The 26,181-nt window shown below is 31.6% G+C and overlaps 1 protein-coding gene across 1 annotated transcript in view; it reads right to left on the bottom strand.

Moving 5' to 3' along the window:
* S6KL (ribosomal protein S6 kinase like) overlaps window positions 1–26,181 on the bottom strand; it is a 53,628-nt gene that overhangs the window by 2,558 nt on the left and 24,889 nt on the right. The window contains exons 8-9 of the mRNA XM_090108593.1: window positions 2,484–2,554; window positions 1,996–2,182 (exon numbers count right to left, since the gene is read on the bottom strand). Coding sequence (XP_089964719.1) covers window positions 1,996–2,182; window positions 2,484–2,554 — 258 coding nt within the window. The remainder of the gene's footprint in view (window positions 1–1,995; window positions 2,183–2,483; window positions 2,555–26,181) is intronic.

The following is a 26,181-nucleotide window of genomic DNA, read 5'->3' as shown; positions in this document are numbered from 1 at the left end:
GCAATAAAAGTTATCAAATATACCTAAGTGGCATATCAAAAGAAAGGGCATGACCTGACGTAAGAAGTATAATGAGGCATATTTAATCAAAATCGGTTCATCCAATAATTATATGTAGGGCAAAAGTGGGAATGAGAAAAACGAATGCTGTCTGTTATACCCAAGTGATATATCAAATGAAAAAAGACGACCTGTCAGAAACAACAAGTCAAATTATATCAAAATCGGTTCATCCATTTATTTGATATAGGGGTAAAAGTGGGAATAAATAAATAAATTTTATCAAATATACTCAAGTGACTTATCTAATGAAAGACATGACGTGTAAAGTACAATAAGACATATTTTATCAAAATTGGTTCATCCATTTATTGGATATAGGTATAAAAGTGGGAATTAAAGTTGTCAAATAATATACCCAAGTGGCATATCAAATGAAAGGGCATGACCTGACGTGAGAAGTATGATGAGGCATATTTAATCAAAATCGGTTCATCCATTTATTGATTTATAGCGGTAAAAGTGGGAATGAATAATCGAATGTGGTCAAATAATATAATCAAGCGGCATATCAAATGACGTGTGAATTACAATTAGTCATGTTTTATCAAAATTGGTTAATCTGTTTATTACATATAGGGCACCTTAGGGGTGATAGTGGGGATAAATAATCCAAATGGAGTACCAAACGAAAGGACATGTACATAATATATAGGTACTAGCGACCCGCCCCGGCTTCGCACGGGTGCAATGCTGATACTAAATACACTACAGAAAAACTGTGAACGTTGTATAAAAAAACATAGCGGCCCGCTCCGGCTTCGCACGGGTATAAAATACGTCCCGCAATTTTTAAATCTGTAACATCTTCGAAAATATTCACTTAAATCATACGGTGTAACGGGCCATATAGATCTATATTAAATGAACAATGTATTCAAGGTATTTAATTGGTTAAGGATTAATGCTGTATTGGTTAAAATCGCATCGAAAATTAGCCATTATTTGTCGTAAAAAGTAAATGACAAAAAAAAGTTATTGTGGGTTATCCATAAGAGATAGACATATACCATCGCGGACTTTTCTGTAGACCTTTTCAATGTGTATATGTGTGTGTAATACTAAGTACATTATTTTGATAAAACTCGTAGGGTTCAGCCTGCGTTTGCAATGTAAGCGGAAAAAATGTAATTTTTTACGACATCACATTAGAAACCTCAAAAATAACAGTACTTTTCCACTATTTAATGGATGTTATTATACATATAATTTATAAACCTTCCTCTTGAATCACTCTATCTATTAAAAAAAAACCCCATCAAAATCCGTTGCGTAGTTTCAAAGATTTAAGCGTACAAAGGGACATAGGGACATAGGGACAGGGAAAGCGACTTTGTTTTATACTATGTAGTGATAGTGATGATGATTAGACATGGTTTAGATCAAAATCGGTTCTGCCATTTACTAGGGGTGAAAGGGAAAAGTTGAAAGTCTGTGAAAGTAGAAGGAATATGGGAGCGGGAGAATAACCACATCCTGGAAATTTTGAACTCTTCTGTACCTAAGTTTTATAGCTCAGTTAAGTAATAAATTTTACTTACAGTTCTTTTGTGTTATTATTTATTTTATTTCTTAACTTTATAATAATGTGTAAGTACTTATAATTTAGTTGTATATGATAGTACGTGTTTCAAGACGTGTTTACTCAATAATTGTGTGTTAAGTAGTAACTACTATGCAGTCACTATTCCACGCGGACGAAGTCGCGGGCACAGCTAGTAATAAATATTCATAATTATGTGTTCAAAAACAAAATACATTCTCCTATCCTTCACTCACTATTCAATGGAACGGAAGATGCGACATGGCTGTAGAGACCAGGCTAACGACCGACAACTTTGTAAATTGATCATTATAAATACATAAATAATCCTTATTACTTCGAAACTAGAAAAATGGGTGTCTTAACGCGTTTATAATTACTGTAATAATTACCTTCTTCGACTTCACGTCTTCAAAGTTAAATCCCATATAAAAGGCTGATTCTTTCAGCTGCTTCAAGGATTTTAAACGATACCGCGGATTCCGCTCCAGCAGTCGTAAAAGCAACGCACGCGCTGCTTTTGATATGTGATCAGCACTTTTTGGTAAAGCACCTGGTACAAGAGGTTCATTTGATACCCTAAAAAGAAACATAAGTTAAAAAAAACCATGTATTGTGATAAATATGTTGGCTAATTTACTTTATTGCTCTATAACATAGCTAAGAATTATAATCAAATTATAAATTGAAACAAATCACGGTTTTATCGCTAAATAGCGATTTCCTCGAGACAACCAGACATACGGAAAAAAATTACTTAGAGGATGAGGATTATTATAATTCTGTAAGGTACCACCAGGTTCCATATTTTTTATTAAAACGAAAGACAATTAAAATATATTATGTTTATAATAAAAGTTTGAAAATAAGTTTCACTCACCTCCCTTCCGCCTCAACAGAGTCAGTAGTTTCATCATTTTCCTCCTTCTCAGCAATTGCTGGTACTGAAAACTGATATTGATTTTTGAGAAAAGAAATGTGTGTTACTTATACTAATCATTATATCATAAAACCTTATATAAAAGTATAATTAAAACAACCCAGATGGGTTTCTTATAAAAACTAATTAATTAACGATATAAACCTGTAGGTTATAAATATTTTATAAGGCCATTTGCAAACAAGGCGGCTATGGCGATTATATTTTATTTATTTCGGTTGTTTTTAATTTTTAGAAACGATACTAACGATATCTTATGACCGGATTGTGCGAGTACGAAAAATGCCTTACTCCTAGTCCTACGGAAAAACTCTTAGGATAAGTAGGTACCTTTCTTTCCAGTAACTTTAATTAATAAAAAAAATCTAATCACTAAAGCCTTTTTTTACTTCCGACGGTTTGTCAATTTTTACTTGCCATAGTTGTCCGTTGTATTCACAGAGTTGTATTCAATTAGTCAATTAGAAAGTAGATTAAAATATGACACTTTGTTTATGTATTATTATGCTTCACCTTAAACTTCAATTAATGTATAATTTATTTCAATACAGCAGGACATAAGGACTCGTGTGTTTTAGTCCTTACAAAATAAAAGTGTAAAAACTCCAGACTACCGTTGTATTACAGCCTTGCCCGATGAGAAAATGGTAATCTTCAAGTCATATAGCGGCAAAAACACGTAGGCTCGGTCTTGTGATAGTAATGTAATATTGCATTAACATTCTCAAATTATATATGAGCCGTGGGATAATTACAAAAGCTGGATCACTGTTATAATCCTAGCTAGTGATGCGACTGATCGCGGCGTAAGTATATAGTACGCTAAAGATTGACCCCCTGTTTCTAGTTGAACATGAATTTAATAAATACAATATTAAATACGTCAGTAAGACCGCAGTCCAAAATGGATGTCGTTTAATGACTGCTTATTACACTAGTTTTATAAATATGGCGATGTATACGGAAAGTAACGGTAGTGATTTCCATGAAATAATATTTTTTCCCTTCTCTGATTGTTCCTTTATAATGACGTATGCTTTAAATTTATTGACTAAATTTCCGGTTCCAGTTTCATGTCTCATATAAATTTAGTCAAAATACCCACAAAAACGTTTTACAGCTTTGTTATTAACATTAAAGTTGTTATCTATATCGCAAAATTATGAACAAAAAGCTCTACAAAATATTCCTCGCTATTTTGTAACATCACTATAATCTAATTAACGTCGCTCCCGAATTTAATAATTTACAACACTCGTTGATAGGCGTTAAAAATCGTCGTACGCTTTTTGCATGCGTTAGTCTACTCTCTATGGTGAGACGGCCGACATCGTTACCTGTCTGCATGCTTCGTGTTATCAAAGAAAAAAAGCGCCCCTCGACCATCTAAAAATAGGTAGCCTGCCCCTTAATTGTGCACTTGGAATTTGCAGCACGTTTTAAGTTTAACGATTGCGAGTTCATCGAGATAAATGCACCTTAACGTGGGGGCGGGGTAATGGTTAGCGAAGATTGTGATGTTAAAGTGTTATACATTACACACATCGGCTAATATGTTAAAGAACGGAAACCACATCACGTCCGTCGAACATCGGGCATCTAGCTATAGTGAATTTTAAAAGGATAACATTTGAATTTTACGGGAATAATATACTGGTAACTGGCACAGACAGATGATATGCACGCAGGTGTGCAAACGTACATAATAAGTAAAGCTCGAACACACGATCAAGATAAAATAGCTGAATTTATTTAAGATCCAAATCAAAATTGATGTTGAATTAACGAGACCTCACGCATATAGTTTTATATTATGTAGATACCTACCTAACATAATACAAATATGTAGATTGTAGAGCAATCACTGCAGGGCTTATATTACCTTAAAAATAATATAAAATGAATCTCTCCCTCAACAATTAGGCATATAAAACACATATTAAACAATTATAAATATATTCTTTATATAGGTAGTAAGATAATAAAAGTTAAATAATAAAAGAAAATATCAGAAATTATTGTTGAGCCAATTTAATAGGCAACATTTGACGTCTATCAATTTTATCTTCGAAGAGAGGTAACCTGCTTAAAAACATCGATTAAAGTGAATTAATCGATACGGATTTGAAACATTTGTCAATCGAATTTATTAATTTATGATGATTTTTATTCACAAGTAATCAATGCATTCGATTCTAGATGTCAAATTTCGATTTTTAGAGTAACGTCTCTGGTATTTAAAAAGAAAAAAGGTTTATTGACACAAAATTGTAGTGACGTCAGTTCTTCAATTCAGAAATTGTATATTATGTTTAGAATGGTTTTATCAGTAAAATGAAATCTTAAAATTACTTGTATCGGTCATTATTATTATAAATATGTAGTCGTAATTGAAAAAAGTTAAGCAAATGTGCAGTTCTAACAAAACGAAATATCATGTTATTCTATGTCGTCGTTACTATAGTCCGGGATACATCGCCCATTTTTGCAAGTGATTACTATCAAGCTAATTTTTCGTGAGTAGCTTTATTTTGATGAGATGCCCAATAATTTCATGTACGAAACTCTCGATTGTGGTAGCTTACAGAGGTAACAAGGATAAAAAATTTTGATTTGACGGTTCTCAAATATTTATTACGCAATTTGTAGGACAATATGTCTGTTGAATTATACAAGTATTAAATAAGTGAAAATAAAAAAATCTGCTGGTTAGTAATCATTTATGATGACTTCGTTATCGATACACATTGGAAAGGGGGACTCTTTGATCAAACCATAGATTTTGTAGGACAAATATTTTTTCGAATAATTTAGATAATTATCTTGAGATTGAACAAAAAAAAACATTCAGTTAGTAATTAATATTTGAGAACCATCAAATCAAAATATTTTATCCTTGTTTCCTCTGGTAGCTACCACAATAGAGAGTATCGTACATGAAATTATTGGGCATCTCATCTAAATAAAGCTACTCACGAAAAATTAGCTTGATAGTAATAACTTGCAAAAATGGGCGATGTATCCCGGACTACTAGGTTACGTTCTTGAATTTTGTTGAACTGTCAAATGTTGCCTATTAAAATGGCTCTACTATACATGTATAAGCTCCATTTGCTAGATGCCGTAGAGCGATATGCACATTTTCTACGGAACATTAATGTTATCTTAAAATGTACAATGTACATTATGAGCTCATTTAATAATAATTAATTATTATGCATTAAAAGTTCCCGTATAAAAACGTCGTGTACTAACACCCTTAACGCACCCAGTAACACACTGTTTGATATTCAATAAAAGTTTTTGCACTACATTCGCTCATTAGTAATTTTAAGGGATTCGGAAACGCTAAAAAATCGATTTTATTACAATTTTATGTGAGGTTGAATATTTTACCTTTTAAGTGCCGACCGCGACATAGCGCCGATAAATTAAAAGGTGACCGTTAGAATTAGCACTCCGATGCTCTGACTACTAATCACGTGTTATCTTTATCACAATGAATTTTTACATTTAGATCTTGTAGTAGAATAAGAATTGGTCACGATTATACCGCAATTGTGAATAAAAAGTAGACTCGTTATATGAATTAGGTACTTACGTAGTTTTCCAATCGTATGCGCAGAATAAAGCCGGTCAATTGTATGCGTACAATTTGAACAAAAATATTGTGTAGATTGGTACTTATTTTATACAATTCTTGATAATTTATTACCTATCGGTTTTAGCTTTTAACCAGTATTGCATTAAATAATAAATATGCATAGTTAGGTTATCCTATTTTGAGAAGTCATTGTTAAACTCTAAGGTTAAACTTATCAAAAACATATAATCGATGACGAATTTTGATACACTTCTACAACAATTACCTACGTGTGTAATTTTATTGTGATAGGGAAACGATATTGAATTATATGAATTTATAGGATAGTTATCTTTTGTGCCCTTTAACTGCATTACGGGCAGAAGTCGGCATTATGAGTCAATTTCCGGAACGAGTCAGCAAAACTTCAAGTAAACGGCAGGATGGTCGTTAAAACATTTTTAGACACGTTTTACCTCATTGCATCTTCACAAGGTTAAAGTAATAAACAAAAAGACTACACAAAAATAATATTTTGTCTAAAATATTAATAGTAACCGTGAATATAAGGTCATTGCTTGTGAGGCTCGTATTTTTTTTATAGTATTCAGGAGATTTTTTAATTATTGTATCTTGCAAAATTCAATTTAGTTTTTATTTCTATGACTCTATATGCCGGAAATCTTGGAACAGTTCATTTAAACTCATTGTACGGTACGAAGAAAACGAGTGGTTTTGAAATAAATATTAATAGGTGGTCTGATATTATCTTGAATCTTTCTAAAGAAATACCATCGCATCAGATAATATTACACCTGACATTGGACAATGACTGTTATATTCGTAATTTGTTTCTTGTATTCCTATAGCATTTATAAATAGAATCTCATTTCAGTAGTGGATATTATTTCGATATTATGCCGGGTCCAGACTGGTGAAACGTAACATGCAATGTAACATTCTGCCTTTCATTGCATGTTCGCTGCTGGTGTGGACGCATAGCGCGCTCATAACGCGCATTCACTACGAATATCCCGCGTTCGTCTGTTTCCACCATTCTGCCGCGAACACGGCCCTTCGATACACGTTTTTTTCGTGCGCGTCAAACCGGTAGATCACACGAAGCATGGAGTCCGAAGACCACATTCTTGCTATGACGATTATCAGTACTTCATTATTAATAATACATCAACTCATGAAAACACGCCGAAGACCCTTTCTTTTGCTCATTCCACGCAGTCTCGTCCTCCATGTTCGTTGCGTTCTCAAACGACCGTCCACATTGGCTGCTCCGCGCACACAACGCGCCCCTTTGTGTTCGTCGAAAAACCGACAAATTTCGGATCGCTCCGCGCGCGGCTTGTAATGCTCGTAGCATGCGCGTGTAATGCACAATTCGCGCGCGCAAGACGTCCAAACTATGAGAAATTGTTACAAAGTGTGTTACCTTTCATGATACATTGCAGCAATGTGGACGGTGAATTCTTTCATTGCATGTTACATTGCATGTTACGTTTCACCAGTCTGGACCCGGCATTATGTTGTGTTTACAACCTAGAGACTGAGTTTCTATCCTGTTGGAGCCTAGTAATGAATAAACAGTATTGTTTTGGCACGGATTATATTGATCACTTAAAAATTACCATTCGACCCAGTTTCTTACCGTAAACGTATCATTTTATTCATATAATTTTAACAATCATTTCATTAAATCCAGTTTCGTGTTTAAACCATAGCTACAATGACAATAAAACTACCTTATGAATGCAAAAATATAATTAAAAATGTCCAGCCCTACGATTATTCAGTCGTATTTATCTTATGGATGAAGTAACTCTATCATATGTTAACTACGTGGATTAAAATGTGGCAAATGGTACATTTCAATTTACATTAGGCCTGTTTAGTTGATTCTTATCAAAAACGATCTTGAAATTTCGTAAAATTTCTTCCGCTGACCTTTAACTTGTAATATATTTAGCATATACATTGTACATTATTTATAAATTATAACGCAATTCTAAGGCGACAAGTATATAAAAGAACTATTTAATTTTTGATTGCGTTGGATTGTGTGACAGTCAATTTAATATTTCATCTGTTATAAATAACCTTGAATTGATCGATGATGTGTTATTGTGAAACTACCACAATGTGTTTTTTACAAAGCAATCTCATACGTGATTTTAATTATCTTCTGAAACAACAACATCGTTTTTTTTAGTCTTGAAGTTTACTTTACTTAGTTAGAAAAAAGAAAGAAAAATACATCAATAAAGAATTAAAGATACGAATGATCTTTTAGCATCCTAGAATTATTTTGGAATTCATCATCTATATTCTAATGAAATTAAAATGGAATGAAAATGCTATAAAAATGAAACAGTTACATTAATTCCATATCTATTTTAAACGTTTTATCTAGATAATATAAATGGCGGAGGCGTCTTAAAAGAAGTATTATTTATAATATTTCAAGAACGAATATTTTAACTTATCGGCTCTGCTTTCTGCTTGCTTTTTCTCTTTGAATCTCAATATATTATACAAAGCAATTGTTTGTTTAGAAGATCATTCTAATTGGAGACGTAAATAAGTTATCACCATTTACCATCCGTGTTTCAAGGGCCTTGGTTTGTTTAACTAATTACTATTTTTAACAAAACTTTAACACATTGAAAGATTACCTGCAGTACCAATTACTTGGTTAAGTACTTAAATTACATGGTAAATGTTCCTTGCAATATTTTTTTATAAATGTGTTTAAAACTTTGAAGTGTGACTAACTATGCATCTTCCAACTTCCAAGTTTGTTTAATGCATCTAAATTTAATAAAATATATCAAGACTGTCTGCCTACTTTGATATTTATTTTTAAAGCTGTTCGTATCAGTCTCAATTGGAAGAAACTTTTATACCTCTTTTCTTTTTAAGGTAAGTACAAGTATTATCTCTAAAATATTAAATATTGATAATATATAAAATATAAGAAGCATTTATGATGCGGCGCTTCATCTAGCAAGTAATCTATTCCAAAACAAATGGTATTAAATTATAGAAGCGGATGACAAAGTAATACGACGGGAACCCCGCCACCGCCGCGCCGCGGCCGCAGCTGGTCAGCGCTCAGCGGCTGCGGTCATTCGCCTTGACATTGTAGATATATACCTGTTTTATGTTTACACATCAATTTTTATATTCTCCTCCACATTCTTGACTAAGATAATTGTCGCTTTTTGAATGTCGATTTACATATTTTCTTAATTTCGACATTCGACAAACCAGATAATATGTTATATTTAATAGAGATTCATGAAACCCGAAACGGTATTTTAAATGAGGTATGATAAGTGATAACATAAAACAAAAATACAGTTAAGGGTCCTGTTTGCGAATTAAATTCGGCGGCGCCGTGAGTAGATTAGTGGGTTAGACGAAAAACCTGTCAAGTGCGTTTGTGACCTGCTCTCGAGTGGGTTCCTAACAGTTATGAATTATAATTAGAATGTATTATGAATAATTTGCTAGAACATATTATTATAAATAACATTCTTTATTCTTTTTTAAACGGATATGGATATGATAATGGACTGGACATGCAATTTTTGTAATTTATGGCAGATATGATTGTATTAGAAAGTAACATTTTTAATTCTTGGTTTCACCATCATCAGCTCAATGAGACTCTTCTGCAGATAAGAGATAAACATCGTTCAATTCGATAGGCTTTGTAGATCACAATCCTGAACATTTACCGCATCACCATTTCAAAAATCTCAATGTCTGTCTCACATAATGATAAGTTTACGTTGGAATTAACTAAGCGCTTCCTTCAATTACTGAAGCCACAAGCAGTAAACAAAATAGTTAATTATTTACTTGAACTTGACGCTTATATTAATAGGCTTTTAGAGAATACTGTTAGACGGAGGACAGCAACGCCGTTCGAGACAAACAATTACTCGTTAAGTTATATCGTTTTTGCCGCCTTTCCGCCGCAAATATTTTACGCAGATGCGGAAACATCAGCTTCTTATTAATACACATGGTTTGTTAAAGACAGTAAGTGACAAATTGAGCTTTTGACCTAATCTATTGTGTATACAGTACCTTCACAACAGAATCGTTAAAATAAAGCAGAGAGTATTAAAATAAAATAAAACTTAAAATAGAAACGTAGGTATAATATGTGACCCGTAAAAATTATTGAATACTAATTAAATTACAGTTTTAAAGTAGATAAATTAATGCCTAATGACCAAGGCGGTTATTTATCGAAAAAAAAAATCTATCTTACTTTCTTGCCTTTTACTTATTTTGGAAAGTTTATACTTTTCTGTATTTTTAGGACACGGTTATCAACCACACTTTCACATGTATTCAAAACAAACATATCAATAACATTTTATTGTTTTAGATGGCATAATAAAAAGTAGTAATACGTATTACCACATCTTTACATAGTCCGATTAAAAATAGCATCGTGTTACGCACACTTGCACTGCTAAGATCCGATGCCATAAACGAGCCTTTGTCCTGCACTTTTTGTAAGAGCGAAACGTTGTGAGGATATTTTTATATCCCTCTTATTTATTAGGTAACATAAAGTAACAAGTTTCGTTATTACAGCCTTGTAATAAAGCCTAGAGTAAATACATGTCAAGTTTAAACATAGTGTTGTTCATTATCCCTTTATAAAAAAAGCATTCTCTCATGCGGTGAATTGGCAATTATTTGGAAAACAACAATGGATGAAAAGTGTATTCATTGTTTTTGCTTTGTCCAAAAAATACCGGCAACCAGACCTTACAAGTATTTTCTTTGACTACTTTTCTGAAAATAGTTTTTATACAACTTAGTTTTATTAAATTTTAAAAATATTCTATTGTTGTACGAAAAGCAAATTCAATTAGTCTTCTCTTAATTATTATAAAGAAAAACAACGAGCAATATACGGTATATATATCTACCGTACCGTATACGCTGCTCTTTTTCAACTTATGTAAATAAAGCATGATGTAAAAACCTAGCATTCCTGTAGAGATCGCATCGAGACTAAATCCGACTTTTACATAGGATTAATATTCCAGGTAAATAAATGATAGAACCTGTAGCAGGGAGCCGGTAAGCCATTAGGGCATGAATTGATCGCCATTCCTTCGGGTGACGGCGCACTCACATAACTTGATTTTATAACGTACTCCGTCTATCTATAATTTATTAATCTCTGTCTAAAAATAAAGTAGTCATTACCAAGATAAAACTAGCTTCGAGTTTATCGTAATTTTCTTGGCGCCTTATTATGCACGGATGCTGCCTTTTTGCTTTTAATAAGCTATTTGTATGTGTTATGTTATGTTATGGGACTTATTATCGTGTTGTAGTAATTATAGTAATAGTCTAACGTTCATTTTATGAATTTACTCAACGAATGTATATGGTAATTAATACAAATAAAATAATATCGAAGTTTGAAAAAAATAATAAGCTATAATATAATATGTAATCGATGCTGCTCTTGAAGGTTACACATGACAATAATAAATTATAAAACACAACGTCATTTGCAAACGTGTAGCATATCACTTAACTTGTAATTATCTAATTTATAATGTTAATAAATATGAAATCACTTATTAATTGATAGAGGAAGACAGCTTAGCGGGAAATAATGGATGCGAATACTCTTACAACTACACTCACTATCAAGAATAAATCTGTATAATTGCTTTTTGTATCAGAATACCTACAAAAAAATGAGATATTTTTGCTTTGGGTTGCATATTGTAATATGAAACAAGTTAACGTAAATAGAGCCGCCCGAGAGTAGCAGATGTAGAGTATGCAATCGATAGTAAAAATTTCATCACAAAGATATTATATAAAAAAATAAAGGACTTGAACCCAAACATAATGTGTACCTATGTATATCAAAGATGTACTTACTTCATAAATAAATTTAAATCTCTGTTTATTTTGGAATAGTACAAACATACTTCAAATCTTAATTCAACGAGATATGAAAATTTTATTTTCGGCTAAATTGGGATTTTTGTTCTAAGTACTGATTACATATATATATATACTTTTAGCAATGGTATGGGAACTATTTTTACCTATTAGGTAAAATAATTATTAAGAGTAAATTTTCCTTTACATCCTTTGTACATATAAAATAAGATTTTATGATTGACAGAAACTTCCTGTTATCTAACGGTTATCTATTCATTCAAAGACATCTACAGGATAGTCACGAATAATACAATTGTAATCTTTATGATTATTTCCGAGGTTTGCGTTGTTTTTATTCCAAAATGAGTCATTACCGACAATTACATAGATAAATAATTCTTTATGGTCGAATAAATAATTTTATGTTAATTTATAATACATATTTTAGGTGTTTAAAGACATGAGGAAAACACTTTTATAGCGTAAGTCAGTTCAATGGGATTTTCAATTAGTTTCTTCGTGACCAATTTTAATAACTTCGAATGTCTATTTGAGATAAGAATAAAATAGTTTTCTATTCATTTGAGTTTCGATTTTGAATAGGCTTTTCGATATAAAGTAAGTACCGAATGCTCTTTCTGTTATGCATCTCATGACACTTTCGTATCCGCCCGCCCTTGTGCCAATAGATTTAAAGATAAATAGAGAGATAATTGTTTATACCTCTTTATACTAAGTTGCGAAAACAATTCATAGCTTTTAATTAAAACAAAAAAATAACAAGCACGTTAATTCAAAGTACCTATCCATTTATTCAAATTTAGTTGAGTGATATCCTATTTTTTGCGAAAGTAAATATACATAATATAATATCAGAAAATTATAGACCATTAGAAAAAATGTAGGTAAAAATGTACAAGAAAAAATTCACGGAGGTCCGAAGATAACCTGTCGGAAAAATACCATAGTACGCATTACATACAGAATATTTATGTATACTATATGCAAATCTATGTAAAGAATATTAAGTCAGTAATAATAACTTTATATCATTTAACATTCGTATGTAACAATATTTTAAAGTGCGCGACAAAAACACCAATAAGGGATGTTCCACCACATCTTCAGTAAAACATGAAACGACAGTGAAAGCGAAGCGAAAATGTTCAAAATCTTTGATAAAAAGTGTAAAGAAAACACAAAAACAACACTAAGACGTCGGTTTTCCACATCCGGTAGATCACAGGTCTTTGACTGCCATTAAACAAATGTTGGTGTATTTGTGAACATAATTTATTTTTTAACCAAACAAAAAATGGTAAATATTGTTTTTGTACTTTGAATAATTGTTTATATTCTAATCCATCTAATTCTCCCAACATGAAGTACTTATAATTTCTATGTAAACCATAATACACGTATATAAGTAACGCAAATATCCATTCATATGTTCAATGTTGTTGCTGAAATCATTGATTCGTTCGGCAATGCGTAGGTACTGAAGATTAAGCAACATAAGCAGCAAACCACATAATAGAAGGGTTTATGACGCTGCACTCTATAACTGTTTGATAACTTTATCAACATAGACAAAGTCAAATGTAATTCCTGACCTGGAGCCAATATAATCCTGTTTCAACTATCACGTGGAGATAGAGCTAAGTAGAAACCCCGCAAGTATTAACATTAGCGTTATATGGGTTTCTTGCAAAACTGAACTCATGATATTCTAAACATCACGCGTGTAACATATTTTCATAGTAATCCACGCCTATACGTTCCTTATTGGTCAATTTGAATTTTCATTTGTATGGCGAAAACGTAACTTTTCGGAACGAAAAATATACTATCTACTACCTAATGAAATGTAATTGTTCCGTGCTATTATCTATTAAGATATGAAAAAATCTTTTGGAAATTGTATTTATTCCTAACATTTCTCGCTGAAACAATATAAAGTGTCCACTGTCTACCTGCGGTGTCACATTGGTTTCTGTGTATGCAAAGATTCGCTCTAGACACTGAGCATTAGCCTAGTTGCTAATTTAATTAAGATCTAAAAGCGACAACTGCCTTTGTCCCATATAAATAAACATTATTACGTGATAGAACCACAAAATTAAATATCAGGACTTTAAGGGTGCGTATAAAGCAAAATTACCAATCTTCTATTAGATGATACGTGTAATATTCAAGACCAAATCTAAAATACAAAACCAAACGTTTATCTCGAGAAAAAAAGAGCGCCAAAAGTGGTTTATCGCAGATAAAACCAAAACTAAAAGACAATACAAACTGAAATGCTTCCAAAAAGGAATTAAATGTTTTAAAATCCATTCTATATTCTTGCCTTTTACTTTATCTCAGTCATTTGTGATTTTAATGTGTGGAATAAAATATTTACACTGGCGGAGATTTGAAAAAGATCTGAAACCCTCCTTACGACAGCACTTCAATGCCACTTTGATTTTACACACGTGATTAAAATGCAATTTAACGAACAATTTCATGTCAGTGATCCGAGAAAATCGGTGCATTATTGTAATTGTGATGCGTTGCAGTTCGCGCACCATCCGTAGGGTTGGCGTTTGAATTCTAATAAGACGGCTTGCACCATGACGATAAATGTTCAACTGGGTTCCCCTTTACATTCCCGCGGGTTCACCAGTGTCCGATAAAAAACATAGATTACATAGATATCAAAATTCTAAAACTTGACAAATGATATACAAAAACACACATTGTACACATTATTTTCCTATTATCTGTACTGTATGTGTCTCTATTTCTTTTGTGTGTGCAATAAATAATTAAATAAAATAAAAAACCACTCTATCTATAGAAAACCGCAAACCCGTTGCGTAGTTTTAAAGATTTAAGCATATTAACCGATAGACCGCGAGAAACAACTTTGTTGTATACTATGTAATGGGAATTTTTTTGCACTAATTTCACTTCTCATGCAATCTATTTAATAATAATATAATAAAAACATTTATTGACCATAAACAAACCACACAGATACAAAAAACAATAATAATTAAAAAAGAAAACAAAATTGACCAATTCAGTGGTCAATAAACATAAGAAAAAATATTATTGGATAAACAAGAGGCTACAAAAATATTATATTGTTTAGGAAGTATCGATGTCTGATCTAATATTATTTGTAAACACTTGTGGTAATTTGATTAACATAGCATTGAAGGACATCAAGGTGATCTGCTTATAAATCCTTTAATATATACTGTAATGTGGTCAAATTTCAATACCTCTAACCGATCATTTCAGTTCAGGCTTGAATCACTCGTTTTCAGTTTCAGGCGTGAATATTTGCATGCAGTTTTGTATTAAATGTCCAACGGACTTCCGACAAAGCGATGCAACGCTAAATTGTATTGTTCTACACCATTTATACCTACTACCTATACATTTTAAGTATTGTAATATTTTTTGAATATATTTTCTCAAATAAACAACTAAAATACCTACCGTGTTTGTTCTGTTAAGTAACGGAAGATTTAAAACTATTTTTGAAAGATGAAAGACCGCTATATCATGGGTATATTTGTCTTGTTTGTTTGTATAAGTTTAAAAATTATTTTCTACGAAAATAACTTGCTTCTATTTGCAAACATAAATATACGAATAGTCTTTTTGTTTTAGTGATACCAATCCATGTAATATCCGTCTCATAATAATATAATATTTTCAATATACCTAACTAATATCTATTATCTAAGTCTAATCTTTTGTTTCGCATTATTTAATTTTTATTATAACAATGTTTATGAAAATAGTTCACTGACACCCTGTCTCCAAAATAAGGTCTCTGACTTTAGAGACAATTCACTTTTGTCGTAATAAAAGATGCTGAATGAATGACAATTATATTTTGAACCGTGACTCTTAACAGCGTGTCAACGATATATATGTTACTCTGCAGTAAAAGAAAACAACTTACGATCCTACTACGACAGTTTTGGATAAAGATGATTACCCCGAAGGTAAGTGAACCGACGTAGGAGCGAAGAAGCAAGACGTCTTGGGTTCAACTACCGGTAGAGACTAACAAAAGTTTCGATCTGACAGGACACAGAGAGCTGATAGTGATAACCAATATGTCCGTTAAGAAAATCAATTAGCGCATCAGATCTATGATGATCGGCCCGTAACCGATGGTGAAAGAAAAATTTCTGGCGATCGACGGTTCCCAGCTAGAGACATCAAGGTCTAAATGTAGAACTACCCCAATAATAATATATGTATAATATGTTAAATGTTCCAAATAAACAAATTGGAATTTGTTTTTTGAATATGTATTTTTGCTTTTTTTAATAAGTAGGTAAACGTTTCATCTCTGACATTTCACGGCCATGATACTTAAGATACTAATTGTGCTTATAAAAATTAACAATACATGCAAGCGCGAGTAGTTTTTGCATAAAAATGAATGAAACAAGACACTTAAAAACGTACGTACGTACACACACGTAAAGCAAGTCTGAGGGTATTATGTATTCATGTCAAATTAATGATAATCACCGGACAGCAATATAAAACATAGGCATTTTTAAAACAATCCGTAAAATATTGGTTCAGTATAAAAATAAAAAAAACACGATGGAACTTTCGTGTTAATACCCTCGCATGTTAAAAGTAAATCAAGAGAAATTGTTGTCCCTAAAACATGTATGTAAATTATTTTAGCGCTTTCAACAAAACAAAAGGAATAAGATCCTGGTCCAGTTCGTTATTTAATTAAAGGTGAAAAGATATTGAAATCTCCACAAGGTGTTATTGTATAATATATTATATATATTTGTAGGTATATATTTGAAAGCCCCTACCAACTCAAGTAGGTACGCAACAAAATTGTAAGAAAATCAAGCACTCGTGATATTTCAGATGATAGGTACTTCAAAATATCTGAAGATTCTGTTACTTAATAATTAGGACGCAGAACGAATTTTAAAAATGTATACAGAGCAGATAGTAAATCAAATGCTTGTTACAAATACATAATCAACTATTTGCAAAATGTTGAAAAATGCGGTTATTTTTAAAGATAGGGTATTATACTTATTATATTTTTTTACATAGTGAGACAGCAGCATTATTAATATTTCAGTATCAATTAAAGTAATTACAACATATGTTTATGAGTAATGATCAGCGGAAACAAATGAGAGTCATAAGTAGAACTAAGGGCTAATTGCAATTAACGAGGAAAGGATATTAGTAAGCTCTGTGATTCTAAGATTTTCTTGATATCAACAACACCATAAGTTACATAAATTTTCCGCCGTTAAGGCTGCAGTCTAGCAAAATTGCGTTTTCAACAAGTTATTTGACAATTTTTTCCCGGCTAATGAAATGATAAACTGAATTTTTTTTTCTTGTTTATCAATTAGTGTTATATACGCAATGCGCGTGAATTTTTTCACATTTATAAAGTTACTTTATGTTACCTTAATCAGGCCTTCAAGATAAGTCTCTTTCCCCCAAAATCATTTCGAGCTAAGTTTGTGCACTCACTACGTTGCAACCGATTACAATTTATATAATCTGATCAGCGCATTATTATCCTTATATAGTCGTTATTAAAAACTGCTGAATACAATTGCCGAAAAACTTATGATTTTCTTAATTAGAGCGTTATAAATTCATTAAATTTCCCATTTTTTGCCTTACAAAATCGATTGATAAATACTGCTAAAAGTTATTTTTTCTATTAATTTATTCGAGTTGGTTGAAGACCAATGAGTATTAATCCTTTAAAAAAATTTTTTTTTGAATTTTGATAATTCTTTAAATATTAAAAAAATATTTAAAATAATAAGGAAAAATGCTAGCGAATTTCTTTAGTCGCGCTCCTTGGGCCGGAGCGTTCTGACGTGTGCTCTACGCTCGATTTTCCTTCATACCGAAGTGAAAGTTGCTCTACTTCATTAAATTTAATATTTTTGTTAATTATTGATTATTTTTATCTTAGTTTTGTGCAAATATTCGTATTTTTAAACATTTGATTTCGATATGGAAAATAAACGAAAAAAAATACGCGTGTAACTACTAGAAAAAAAATTATCTTCGAACATAAAGTTAATGAAACCAAATAGATTGCAAAGGTGATTGGCAACAATTTCTTTATTTTACGGGGTGTCAGTAAAGGGATGTATATTTCTTTAAAACTAAAGTAAGCTCATAAATTTTCTTATAATATAATTTTTTTGAAGTTCCAAAAATGTTTATTTTTCGTTTGAGAAATACGAAATATAATATAAACTTGTATTGAGAACTTGAACTTCCCAAGTTCATCCGGGGAAATCCCCATACGGGGAAAATGATTTGTTTACTCCAAAATTGATCCGAGGTGTTTTAATTTTTTCTTCTAGTCATTTTCAACGTAGCGGCATGTTGTTTGATTATTAATTTTGTAACTTAAATACAGGATGTTGGTTTTATATTCTGATCTTACAGACGCGCTGACAAATTTAGTCCACCATTTCTAGTTTAGTCTAACTACAAAACTACCAAAAAACTCTAAGTACCAATATTAAAACGAATGGATTATCATCACATCATCAAAATTCAGTGGGGTTGAGAACTAAACAAACAGAAGTAACAGAGACGCGAAGAATAAAAAATGAGGACGAAAACGATAATTCGTTGATGCTTTCCCTTTTCGACGTATTGTTAGGGTACATCACCAATCTGCAAAAAACAAAACTGATGATTCCCAATTGCTGATTAAAAATGAAAAACAAATAATCGACAACAGTGGTGAAAATTTGCTGATCAGAATGAAACATCCTTCAGTGGTAGCAGATTTACTCATTTAAAATGTATCGGTGAACAGCGTAAAGGAGAGGAGGACAGGAAAACATTATGAATGTGGATGATGGATTGTATACAGGTTGTAATCGATAAGTATGTGCAGGCGATTATGACGTTATTATTGCAGGTATCAAAAAACTTAAAACTGATATCGAAATTACTTTACTTTACTTTACTTTACCTAATGAGCAAAATGACAATAATAACTTTTTAAAAGTATAACGAGAAATATCTAAAAAATTTACTTTATACACTCCCATATCAAAAAGGGAAAATGGGACTAGTAGAAGTTAAATGTCTAATTCTGGCAAAAGACATGAATGCGGAAGATGCGGTTAAAAAAAATTTAATATTTGAAATACAATGCAAAAAATAACACTTTTGTCATAGATAAGAATCATGACTATTTTTTCCAAATTCAGGGACAACTAAACGTTGCAGAAGCAGAAGTCTGCTTATTTGCTGTTTGGACTGGAGTGAATCATTCGTTAAAAATAGAATATATAAAAAAGTATGTAACGTTTAGGCAAAATAAAATGATGGACCATTATTGGATTTTACATAAATTGCCTACTGTCAGAATTGATTGATTCGAGACTTCAGCATTCGATGCCCATCAAGGACCCATCCTATATCATTCAAGCGATTGAAAATAAAGAGATAAATCCAGTGCAACCGATAAAGCATCAGAATGCTAGCAAAAGATTTATTAGGTTTATCAATATAAATTTATATATTATACATAATATAATAAATCTGTAGAAGACGCGAAGACTGACATCCGCGCGGACGGAGTCGCGGGCGGAAGCTAGTCAGAAATAAATATCTTTTGTTTTCATTTGCGTATTTTTCTATTTTATAATTTTTTAACACAAACATTACATTTTTTTTATTAAATACAAAATTTGTTTATCCGTTTTATTAGTTAAACTGAACAACTTTCACTAAGAAACTTAGGTCGAAAAAAATGTATAGAGTTATGCATTTTGTATGGAAAGCTTATTTTTTTATATTTCGTCCAAATTTCTTTGTAAAAGTTGATCAGTTATATAAACATGAAGTTGAAGATATCAATAGAAAGTATTCGCAAATTTTGTGTACTGATAAAAAAAAATCACCCGGTGTAATTTTCACGAAAATTGTTTCAAATTGTCATTTTTGGTACTTATTACGAATATTAAATTATACGAATGATTTAATTTTTAAAAATTAAGTGGAGCAACTTTCCCTTAGTACATTTGTATTATTTACATATAGGATGACAGGATGCATTTGTTTGCACTACTAGACCAAGCCCTTAACTTCAGCATGTGATTTAACAGGGCGCGACTGTCAACACCACTCACCGTGAATGTGCTAATGATTTTTCTACGAACTGTGACGATATTGTTTTGCATGAAACAAAGACCCAATTAAATGGACAACATCAATATTTCTTTATACAAAATGGCTTGTTTACGTTTTCGGTTTTCCCAGTGCATTAGACGTGCACCACAATAATGGTTATCAAAATTATGATTTAAAAAATTGGCGACAGCGCATAAAAGTTCTACGAATTTTGGTGTTTTCCTAAAGATAACAATAATTGCACGGAATTAACTTATTCAACTAAGCTGAATTTGGCGTAGTACATGATTGCGTATGGATGGGCTCTCCGGTAGTTTAGTCATTGTATATAGTACGATATACAATGATTAAACAAAATGAATATAATTGACGATAAAAAATGTATTTTGTCAATTACTAAATGTAGGACGAATTACTGTTTTCACTTACGTTCTTTGAAAGAGAGCAATCGTAAATAAATTAAGTAGTATAAGTATGCAGTTAATCTAGTAACTACATATCTAGTTAGTAATCTTTGAAACAATTCCACTTTATTCTTTACGCATGTTATTTACAACTATAATAGTTTTAAATAACATAATCGGATTTACTTTCTAAGAGAGAAAGAGTCGAGACGATCAAAATAGGTAAATGTTTATGCTTGATTTACGTTACAACAACTTAGGTTTTGTTATCAACATTTCAGAATAAAAAATTAAACGAGTATAAACCTCTTTCATATACATAGTTATAACTAGTGTGCATACTTATGTATATTTATACTTATAAAACAAAGCTTTTTCTGTCCCTATGTATGCTTAAATCTTTAAAACTACTCAACGGATTTTGATGCGGTTTTTTTAATAGATAAAGTGATTCAAGACGAAGGTTTTAGTATATAATTTATTTGATTTTAGACAAAGCAGGCGAAGCTGCGGACGGAAAGCTAGTATACAATAACAGTGGAAATTTACGTCGAGACGGTTAAGTCGATGCACAACTGGTATGAATGATTTTTCTTAAGTAGAATAGTAGGTTAATGGAATGTCTAATCCTATTTATGAACTTAGCTTGATGAAAGTATCTTATACATATTATTAGCTTAAAATTTCTGTTAGCTTTATTTACCATCTGTTGAATTGTAAGCCACCAGTAAATATATTTGTTACTGTTTTTCGACTTTGAAATAAGCCACTCTGATCTCTTGATAATCTAAAATATCTGTTTAAAAGATATATGCCCAGCTTCAAATTTTCTGGATATTATTTTCTGTTTATCTTATCTGTCAGCTAAAATGCATGAAAATGTAAGTCAAGGCTTTGACTTAAACTATCAGCGACCTTATCAGCAAGTCATGAAAATGACCCATATAATATGAAGTTTGTTATAATATTAATATATATGCGTCAAATATCAAATTTCTATTCATCGAATGTGACAAAAATGTATGTACTTACATTTATTCAATAGAATCGGAACTTAAACGTGAAGAGTTTGTTTGGTTGTTCGTTTGTTTCAACGCGCAAATCTCAGGAACTACCTACTAGTCCGATTTGAAAAATTTCGGTGTTAGATAGCCCATTAATCGAGGAAGGCTCACGCTAAGACCAACAGGAGAGGAGCACTTGGGGTAAAACCGCGGAGCACAGCTAGTATATTATGAAAACAAACAATAAATATTGAAAACACGAAGCTATTCAAAAGGCTGTATTCATGTGATAAATTAATACGGATCTCCGACCGTTTAACTTATAATTATCGATATTAAAATGCAATCTCAAAATTCGTTGAAGGATATGATTTTATTTTGCACATGGGAATTAGCGAAACGGTTTTAGCCCGAGTTCCCTACAAATTGCTTAATAGCCGACGATGGTCTATTATGGTAAAATATTTATTACCAACATAATTGTATTGTATAATTTGAAGGCGAACAAATGTTTTTATTGTAATTTAAAACAATTTATATTGTATTAATTTCTATAACGTGATTATTTAGAACGTATGATGAGTTATAAAAATTATTTTATTACTTTTCTGCATTCATAATTATTAATTAATTTCAATATTTGTGGTATCAGTGGAGTTATGAAAAGGTATTAAAAAAACCAAGCCAGACATACAAAAAGCCACGTATACAATAATTACAGATTTCATCTACAATATTCATATGACTAGGTATCTCCGAGACGAAGCACGGGCAAGTCTCTACTCTCTACGTAGAGGTGGATAACTTTTAACATACAACGGGGATTAATAATATTAATACTTAATTTATCATTTATTTTAAATTTCTCTTAAATAAATCATAAGGCGGTAAATTGTAAAATTGTCCATTATCATACACTAAGCTTTACTTTTCAAATATATTAAAGAAGCTTTATTCAAATAAAATCTTCAACTTCTACTTTTTATTTATACCTATATCTGTTAGTATAATTTTAAACTATTCAACATACTAGCTATGCCACTAACAGCCTAACAGGGTATATACTAGCCGTAATAATATTAGTATATCTACAGGTACAATATGAAGAAATAATCTACTAATAGATATACATATATTATCTTTTCTAAATACATATTATATTTTGGCCAGATAAGTAATGCTTTAATCTCTCGTACTCAGAATAACTAGAGATAAGAGTGTGATAATAATCCCCAGTAATATTATACGCCATAGGTTTAAATATGATTTATGCACATGTAAATTTAGTAAATAATAAACATTAGAAATTTTATGACTAGAAAAAATTTACCGGCCGAATTGAGAACCTCCTCCTTTTTTTGAAGTCGTTTAAAAAGCATGGATCACTTAATATCGCAAAAACAAAACTTGACGAGGTGAAAATTTATATGCTAATGACTGCCGCGCAATGCCATAACCGGAAAAATTAAGTAAACAAATAAAAAATAAATTAGCAAACAAATAACAATGTTACCTTTAATATTTTTTGTTTAATTAAGAATATAAAGTTCATTAGGGGATTTGAAGATTATCTTTTGAAAATTAGCAACATTTAGGTTCAATATACAATACAGGCATGGCAATCAGTTAGCAATGCCCCTGGAATACTTATTTCGCATAATAAATCTACCCATAAAAATTAGTCTTTTTCTTTTAGGATTCACAAAATAAATTCAAGAATTCAGGGAGGTTACTATAAAGGAATAGGTATTCTACTAAACGCGTAAAAAATTCATTAAACTGATTTATTTATTCTTAAACGGTTTAACACGAATAACATTAATTCGTACATTACGTCATATACGAACCCTCATAACAATAAAAAAAATAATAATACGTAATGAAAACATTGAATTCCAACATAATTTTCGCAGAAGCTGATAACTTCTACAAACGCTGTATGTATACGAGTAATGTAAGTTAAACAAATAAATGTTACTTCATTTCACATTTAGGACCGGTCCTTATATTCAATGTTTATATATTATCTGTATATTTAACTATTATATTAAATATATAACCTTATAGGTAAACATACTGTGATAGTCTGAAAATTAAAAAAGGTACATTGGAAAATATTAACCAATACAGCTTTAAGTATGTAATTAGAAAAAATAATAAAGAGGATATAAAATCTATTCGTATTCTGTGTGTCAAAGAATGTATTTTTTATCTACTAACATAAAAAAGTAGGTACTATATGCAATATTTTGAGATTGCTTTTTGCCTTTGCTAAATCAACGGTATTAAAATGACGTCGACTCCAATGATACTCAAACTCAAACATTTAGACTACAAGCCCGCATATGAAAAAATATGGGTCAAATGAACCACCACGAGACATATCTAGTACGAAAGAAGAGCAAAAAATAATAAGATTCATCACTATGCCGTCACTTGTAAGCTGTCCAACTGAGTGCAGATGAGAATTCAAAAGTACAGGTAGACTCGGTAAATTTTGGTCATATATTTTTGTACGGCATTCTTAACCATCGATAGATCCATTAAAAATAATAAGAAACCGCTCAGTGCCGTACAAAAATGTGGGTCCACCAAGTCGGAATTTTTATTTAATTTCCGAGAGTTACCGGGGGTAAATTTGGTCATTTGACCATGTACGGCATCTGTGTCATACTATTGCCATACTGCTTTTAATCCATTATTCCGCAACGCCGTACAAAAATCATGGGGACAAGGGGAAAAAATCGAGAGTTGCAATCCCCTCTCTTTCCCTACTCCAGGGGGTCATTTGACTAAGTACGGCTTCGGTTCCAAAACATTATCTAGCACTCAAAAGTACTATTAAAAGCAATGCCGTCAAAAAATAATTGTTCTTTTAAATGTATACCAATAATCATCTTAATTTCATCGAATTCTTGATATAAAGAGCTGTAAGGTCATTTGACCCTGTACGGGAACTTTTTTTTTAACATGATATTGTAAAATTCAATTGTTGTATAGTATTGCCGTTCAAAAGAAACCGTTCTAAAAAAAGTTATAGAGAAATGCAAAACCAGAAATTTTGTTAAAGTTTAAACATCGTAGATTAATGAAATTTAATAGTTTTCTACACTTTATTCGTTGTTTTAAATAGTATAAACATAGATAAATTAGGAAAAAACGATGCCGTACATTTTTGTGCAGACCACATCTTTTAGGCTGATGAAAGCGACGAAAGCTACAATTTTAAGGGTGCTTTATGGCCATTTGATACAGTACGGCATTAACATATTTTTACCCAACTACGGCAAAGCAAAAGGAGAGTTATGGTTTTGACAGGTCATGTATGTATGTTCATCTATTCCCTCGTAACTTCTAAACTACTTATCAGAATTCGACAAATGACATATCATTAGAAGCGTCTGAATTGTTCACTGGATAACCAGCGACCAGCTAGCTAAAGGCTATATGGGGTTTCACAAAATCTAATGTGGCGCCCTCTAGCGGACAAAACATACAGAGTAAAAAAATAAAGTTAAGATAAATATGCCGTGTTTGGTATCATTTGAAAGCGCTTTACTTGTACATTTTGAATATGTATATATTACTAGCATTTGCTTGTGACTTTACCTGTATTCATGGGCTGATTGCATATAATTCACTTTTTATTAGTTCATCAATTTAACGGAGTCCATTCCACTTGCCTCCGACTTTCCAAGGTGATAATTAACCACCTCGAGCTTCTTAATATTAATGTATATTTATATTTTATTATAAAAATATAAAGCAAACATTTCGTTATATGGATTTTTTCTTTTTCCGATTTTTCCCCTTTGAACCAACGAAAATGTACGGCACATGAAAAAATATTATCTATGCATAAAATACTTTAAAAATAATTTTATTTCGTGTTGTGTCAAATGACCCCCTGGAGTGGGGAAAGAGAGGGGATTACAACTCTCGATTTTTTCCCCTTGTCCCCATGATTTTTGTACGGCGTTGCGGAATAATGGATTAAAAGCAGTATAGCAATAGTATGACACAGATGCCGTACATGGTCAAATGACCAAATTTACCTCCGGTAACTCTCGGAAATTAAATAAAAATTCCGACTTGGTGGACCCACATTTTTGTACGGCACTGAGCGGTTTCTTATTATTTTTAATGGATCTATCGATGGTTAAGAATGCCGTACAAAAATATATGACCAAAATTTACCGAGTCTACCTGTACTTTTCAATTCTCTACTGCACTCAGTTGGACAGCTTACAAGTGACGGCATAGTGATGAATCTTATTATTTTTTGCTCTTCTTTCGTACTAGATATGTCCCGTGGTGGTTCATTTGACCCATATTTTTTTCATATGCGGGCTTGTAGTCTAATTCATTTATTCAATTAGACTACTATTTAGTAGCACTTTCGAATCGTCATTACATAGTATTTTTAACATTTACCACCGATTCGGAAAGCAGTATCTATGGAGAAGAATCGGCAAGAAACTCCATAGTTGCATAGTTGATATGTTCGCGAT

Source organism: Colias eurytheme, chromosome 13, assembly GCF_061535395.1.
Source record: "Colias eurytheme isolate Ceu_HAF_F1 chromosome 13, ilColEury1 Martin Lab GWU primary, whole genome shotgun sequence".
Classification (NCBI taxonomy): domain Eukaryota; kingdom Metazoa; phylum Arthropoda; class Insecta; order Lepidoptera; family Pieridae; genus Colias; species Colias eurytheme.
This window is presented reverse-complemented; position numbering and strand designations above follow the sequence as displayed.